This window comes from Saccopteryx leptura, chromosome 2, assembly GCF_036850995.1.
Source record: "Saccopteryx leptura isolate mSacLep1 chromosome 2, mSacLep1_pri_phased_curated, whole genome shotgun sequence".
In the NCBI taxonomy this organism is placed as follows: Eukaryota; Metazoa; Chordata; class Mammalia; order Chiroptera; family Emballonuridae; genus Saccopteryx; species Saccopteryx leptura.
Genome location: NC_089504.1, coordinates 283,209,669 through 283,216,354, shown reverse-complemented (window position 1 = coordinate 283,216,354; position 6,686 = coordinate 283,209,669). Strand labels below are relative to the sequence as shown.

Below are 6,686 nucleotides of genomic sequence, written 5' to 3'. Positions count from 1 at the left end.
GGGGCGGGGATGAGCCGGGTTTTATGCCAATCACCAGACAGGGGGCGGGAGCTGGCGGGCTCCAGCTCTGCCGTAGGGAAATTATTGAGGAGGGCGGAGGTTCTGAACACCCAACTGCAAAGAGAAAAAAGCCATCTCTTCTATAGAAGAGAAGCTTATCAAGGGCGCATCTCCAGCCAGATTCCTGGAGAGAGGCTTGGGGGGCATTGGCCTGGAAGCAAGGCTGGAAGAATTATAGACAGAGTGAGAGGATATTTAGAGATCATTTATCTGAATACATTTTATAAATATAGATGCGAAAACTCTCAGAGAAGTGATGTGACTTGTTCAAGATTACATACAGCCCTGACGGGATAGCTGGGTTGTTTAAGCATCCTCCAGAAGCACAGAGGGTGCTGGTTCCATCCCCGGTCAGGGCACATACAGGAACAGATTGATGTTCCTGTCTCTCTCTTGCTCTCTCCCTTACTCTCTTAAAAGTAAATAAATAAACATTTAAATATTTTATTTTTTTAAAAAGCCTGATCAGTAGTGGCTCAGTACGTGGAGTGTCGACCTGGGATGCTGAGGTCCCAGGTTCAAAACCCCAAGGTGGCGGGCTTGAGCGTGGAATCGTGATCCCAAGGTCACTGGTTTGAGCAAGGGGTCACTGCTGGGCTGGAGCACCGCCCCCCACCCCCTCAAGGCACGTATGAGAAGAAATCAATGAACAACTGAAGTGCCACAACTACAAGTTGATGCTTCTCATCTCCCTTACTCTCTCTCAAACAAAACAAAAAACCAAACAAACATGCAATTGGTGGAGAAGCTAAAAATACTAGGGAAGATACAGGCCCTGGCCGGTTGGCTCAGTGATAGAGCGTTGGCCTGGCATGCAGGAGTCCAGGGTTCAATTCCCGGCAGGGCACACAGGAGAAGCGCCCATCTGCTTCTCCACCCCTCCCCCTCTCCTTCCTCTCTGTCTCTCTCTTCCCCTCCTGCAACCGAGGCTCCATTGGAGCAAAGTTGGCCTGGGCGCTGAGGATGGCTCCATGGCCTCTGCCTCAGGTGCTAGAATGGCTCTGGTTGCAACAGAGCAACACCCCAGATGGGCAGAGCATTGCCCCCTGGTGGGCATGCCGGGTGGATCCCTGTCGGGCGTATGCGGGAGTCTGTCTGACTGCCTCCCTGTTTCCAACTTCAGAAAGAAAAAAAAAAGCTAGGGAAGATACAGACATTTAATGAGAAAATATTTACTATATGCCAGACACTATGCAATATACTTAGTTCATTGTCTTATTTAATAATCATAATCACGCCTGACCAGGCGGTGGCACCATGGATAGAGTGTTGGACTGGGACACGGAGCTGGGTTCGAAGCCCTGAGGTCACCAGCTTGAGCACACCAGCTTGAAGGTGGGGTCACTGGCTTGAGTGTGGGATCATGAACATGACGCCATGGTCTCTGAGCCCAAAGGTTGCTGGCCTGAGCAAGGAGTCACTTGCTCTGCTGTAGACTCCACCCCACCCCACCCCAGTCACAGCACCTATGAGAACACAATCAATGAACAATTAAGGTGCTGCAACAAAGAATGGATGCTTCTCATTTCTCCCTTCCTGTCTGCCTGTCCCTATCTGTCCCTCTCTCTGACTCTCGCTCTGTCTCTGTCAAAAAATAATAATAATCACAATCATTAAATTTACTATTTTACTAATAAGGAAACACAGAGAATCTAGATAAATTGCCCAAAATTAAATAGTGAAGAGATAGCAAAGGGTGGGGGTTCAGACATAATAAGTCTTCTGATTCTCAATATTTTGATCTTTTCATTATACCAACATTGTCAGGTAATTTTCTGATCTCACCTATTCTAAGTTGGAGGAGTAAGAAAGAGTAGAATGGGCTACTCCCTTACTTCCTATTACAGTGAGGAAGAGTTAGAATATATGTAGAAAACCACCAAACTAGAGGTCCAGAGAGCAGATTAAGACAGGTACCCTTGTTCATAGAACCTGTTGGGCTGGGCTCCTCTAAGAACTCTTACAGACACACAACACACCCTTTGTCAGTTGATCATCATGCCATTTTTACTCTACTGTAGTTAAACTAATGGGGAAATAGAAGCCAGAAGTAGAAGAAAATGAATGAAATGCACCCAGAGAGGTGCAAGTCAGAAACCAGAAGAAAACCTGTGAGTGGTCAAGATATAGAAATCTTGAAAAAGGGATTTTTTTTTTTTTTTAAGACAAGAAGAGAGGGGAAATGAGAAGCATCAACTTATAGTTGTGGCACCTTAGTTGTTCATCCATCTCATAGGTGCCTTGATGGGGGTGGGGAGGGAGCACTCCAGCCAAGCTAGTGACCCCTTGCAGGGACCTTGGGCTCCAGCCAGAGACCCTGGGCTTCAAGCTAGCAACCTCAGGCCAGAACCTGTGTCCTTAGCATCCCAGGCTGATGCTCTATCCACTGCACCACCACCTGGTCTGGCGGAAAAGACACAGTTAATCTACTGGGATATATCTGCTGATGGTGGAGGTAGGAACTCTTTGTAGGATTCTTAAGTTAAAGAATTTGAGGATGGATATAGGGGAGACTGGGGGAAATGAAAGCATGTCAAATGCCTTAAAACTTTGAGGACACAGGACACTTACTTGCCTTTTCTTCTACAACCACAGTTGGTCAGTTGGACTCCTGAAAAGAAGGTAGGTAGAACCTCTAAGTATCGCCTAAATCATTACAGCTATAGTTAGCATCAACCTCCCTCCCCATTCCTCATTCCCCACACCCCTTGGCAGGAGAGACAAAAGGGAGACTTTTGAACACATTTATTTGATATGTCAAGTGGCGAGAAGAGTGATTTGGAGTTACTCCCACTTCTACCCATGGGGGTATTCATAGACTCAGAGAGAGAGAAGAGCAGTTAGAGCCCATGCCCCTCCCCCCCACTGGGAAAATGAGACAACCTGTTGTATTGTTTGGGGGAACAGGGTGGAAACAAAAAGCAGGAAGTTGAGAAGTAAAGCTTAGAGCAAGAAGGGCAGCAATAGAACTGAGGCTGGGGATTGCTGCAGGAAACACTCGAGGAGAGTGAAGGTGATATCTTGAACAATGGTTAGGACTCTAAGCAGAGACTGAACAAGGAGCCAGGCGTGGAGAAAGAAGCAAGACCTACAGAACCAGGTGACATATTCAGGAAGAGTATAGAGTGTGCAAAATCATGAGCAGGCTGTGTTGCAGGGCATACATGGAAAGCTAGGGATTGCTTCTTTAGGAAGGCAGAGATTGGAGACTACCCATAAGTAGGGGTTCCCTACTGCTTCTGAACAAACACAAGTGAGTTTCAGACCCATTTGGAGCCCTGGCACAAATAGCCCTGTGTGTGCTGTACCTCTGGAGACACAAGTAATTCTCATATGCATGTGAAGTGACCAGGGCATGAATGCATGTATCTATATGCCCAGTAAATAGAGTACTTACCCTTCCCTGCGAATAAGAATAACTGTGCTTGTGGACACATTTGCCTGTATGTTCGTGTACTGTGCCCAGGAGCACATGCCAAAGACCCTTATGTTCGTGGTGTGTGTGTGAGAGAGCTGGTTTTCTCACCCGTCCCATCAAGGTCCTGATCCCCACCCTCCTGGCTCCTCTCACTCTTCTCAGCGCCCTGGCTCCCCTGGTCCGCCTAGACTCTGGAGGCCCCCTAGCAGGCGGATCTGCTCAGTCTGCATCGAGTGGCGCCTCACCAATTTGCGCTTGGTCCTGGGAGAGCCTGGCGCCCCCGCCTGGGGAGGGGCGGGCAGCGAAGGCGCCCTACCTCCGGGTTGAGGGCGAATGTCGGGGATGGGAGGGTGGGGGCTGACGTTGAGCGGGGGCAGGAAACCCGGTCGCGTTTGTGAGATGTGGTCCAGAAGCAACGTTCCCGAGCCCCTCCGCTCCAGCAGCCCCGGATTCCGCCTCCGCCCACTTAGCGGAGACACAGCCCCAGGCAGACTTTCCTGGGACTGGCGCGGGGAGGCTGCGGAGCCGGCCAGAGGGAGAGTCAGCGGGGAGGCGCTGTAGCGGCGGCGCTCCAGGGACCGGCGGCTGCACTCCGGCGAGTCAGGGCAAAGACTTACGGGGGTGTCGAGCTCCACCGGCTCCATGCGGCTCAGTTTCTGCCTAAACCCTGAAGGGAGACCAGACTCCTGAGCTTCTGGCGCGGTGTTTCGGCGAGAGAGGGGACCCCCAATTGTCACTTTCTCGGCCCACGGGGGCGGTTCCTCCGGGCCCTCGGTACTATGACGTCTGGAAAGACGGGGTCGGCCGGTCAGGGTCAGGCCGTTGAATTCTGCGGTCAGGCGCTCTATCCCCAGCCTACCTTCCGCGGGTGGGACCGGTTGAGGAGGAGCCACTAGGCCCCAGGGTTCGGAGTTGAGCCTTTTGAGTGGTTTTGGAGGGTGACGGGGTGGTTTGGGGAGCGGTTCAGAAGGGGAAGGGTCATCAAGGGGCTTAGGAAGAGGGAATTCAAATACGTCTCGTTTCTCCTCTTCTTCCTGGGCGCGAGGGGACAACAATCCTCGTTTTTCTCCGGCAGTTTGCAGTTGGATTTCCGAAGGCGACGTGCAGACCCCCGGGCTAGGAGGAGCGGGAGTAGGGTCCTCCACCCCTGGGGACGGTGGGGAATTAAGATACTGCCGGGTCTTCTTGGTGCCTGAGGGCGAAGTGTCGGTAGTGATGATGATGACCTCCGTACCCTTGGCTTTGCAGGCGTCCAGCAGCGTGGCAAGGGTCTCGCGGTCCCCGCGGTCCAGGGCGTGGACAAGCGCTGAGGCGCCTGTGTGATCTCGGACTGAGGGGTCTGCGCCGTGGGCAAGGAGCAGTGAGGCCACTGCAGCGCCCCCACCCCCAGCGCAAGCGTGCATGAGCGCGGTGCGCCCTAGGCGGTCTGCGATGTTGGGGTCTGCGCCTTGCTCCAAGAGGTAGCGTACCATGCGCGCCTTGTTCTGGGGGTCGTCGTAGCGGGCCCGACAAGCTGCCATTAACGCAGTCTCCCCCTGGGCATCACCCTCATTCACGTAGGCGCCCCCCTCCAGGAGCAAACGGGCCAAGCGTAGTTTACCCTGACCCACAGCTCGAAGAAGAGCGTGACCCTCGGTGTGCAGCATAGCTGCGGCAGGGGTGAGAGTACTGATGGAGCCGGGACTGGGACCTGCTGAGGAAAGCTAGGGGTGTGGGGTGGTGGCTGGAAGAGGCCTGAGGGCTCAGTGGCGAAGCCAATCCTTGCGAGAAAATGAGATGTTACTGACGAATTCAGGCAGGGAAATTGAGGCACCGGTGGAAAGACCTGGGTTGGGGAAGGGGAGACACGGCACACAGTTTTTTCTCTAACTCTTGCCTTGAGTCACGTCCTCCCCCCAAGAGCATGCCTGAGGAGGTAGGAAGGGTGCACCCGCATTAAAGGACGAGCGCGCGTGCAAATGCGTACGTGCACGCTCAGAGATATCCGCATCCCCACCCTCACCCCACGGCTTATCAGGACCTTTCCAGCATCCCCCTTTTCTTATCCGCACTTGGAATACCCCTTTCTAGGATGCTGAACGCCACCCACCCACGCACATGCACCCATACATTCACACTCATATTCCTATTCTTAACCTCTTTTAGGTTGCCACAGCCCCATAAATTAAATGGGAAGAGGGAAGCAGCTTGCATTTGTGACCTAAAACGAGTGTGTGTGTGTGAATCAGGGGTTCCTTTTGCCCCTGCTATGGCCCCCATCACTCCTGGCGCTTTCCCCTCCCAATCTGTGCACCCAAATAAATACCTGAATGTCCGCAGAATTTCCGCCCAGCCAGGACTGAGGCCAGGGCCAACAGGCAGCCGGGGTGGTGGAGCCAGGTTCCCGGGAGCCCACATGGCGTGTGTGTGGGGGGGCACCTGATTCCCTTGGTGTCAGTATCTGCGCCCGGGCACCGGATCCTGGTCCCTCCTCCCGGAGCGCCCTGGGCACAGGGCCGGCTGGGGAGGAGAGAAGCTGGGGTGGGGTGGGTGGGAGTGTGAAAGGCGGAGCTCTGCCTTGCTATTTATAGCCTAGTCTCTGCGGGTGGGGGCGTCGGACACCAACGTTCCCCCAACCATGCACACATAAACCTAGAGGCTGCAATCCTGATTTCCCTTGTTTAGCTGACCTCCCCTCGGTTCCAACAAGCAAATGTTCCTTAGGAGATTCCTCTGCGACTCAGACTGAGACCAAACCAATTCTTCCTTGAGCATCAGCAGATCCCCATTCTCGCTCGGTACGTTGCTGCGCGCGTGGGCGCCAGACCTGACCTACCTACCACACCCGGCATAAGCACACTGTGGAGAGAGGGGTGGAGAGCGGCGATTGGGATACACAGCCGGAGTCCACAGTGTGCAGAGAGAAGCAAGAGATCAGGCTGGCTTCTCATAGTTTAAATATCTGGGCGATCTGGAGTCAGACACAGTGGTACATCCTCACTCCACCTCCCCACAAATGAAACACACAGCACAGATAAACTTGGACTTCAGCTCCCTTGTACAGACCTCTTAAATAAGTATAAGAAAGGTGGATATCTTGTGTCATTTTTAGAAAAAGCAAGGGGCATTCCCAGATACCTTCTCCCCATATTCTTGGGGAGGGGTGTAGAAAAGGGGCAGACAGAAGAGAACCTTGTAACACATCCTCTCTAATTTAATCTCTTTACTC

At 52.9% G+C, this 6,686-nt stretch overlaps 1 protein-coding gene across 1 annotated transcript; it reads right to left on the bottom strand.

Annotated features, from left to right (window-relative positions):
- Positions 1-2,830: 2,830 nt before the first annotated feature.
- ANKRD34A (ankyrin repeat domain 34A) lies at positions 2,831-5,941 on the bottom strand. Its single transcript, XM_066362072.1, has 2 exons — positions 5,784-5,941; positions 2,831-5,303 (listed from the first exon to the last, which is right to left on the bottom strand). Exon 2 carries the CDS (start codon positions 5,122-5,124, stop codon positions 3,637-3,639), a length of 1,488 nt encoding a protein of 495 aa, XP_066218169.1. The 5' UTR covers positions 5,125-5,303; positions 5,784-5,941; the 3' UTR covers positions 2,831-3,636.
- Positions 5,942-6,686: the final 745 nt, after the last annotated feature.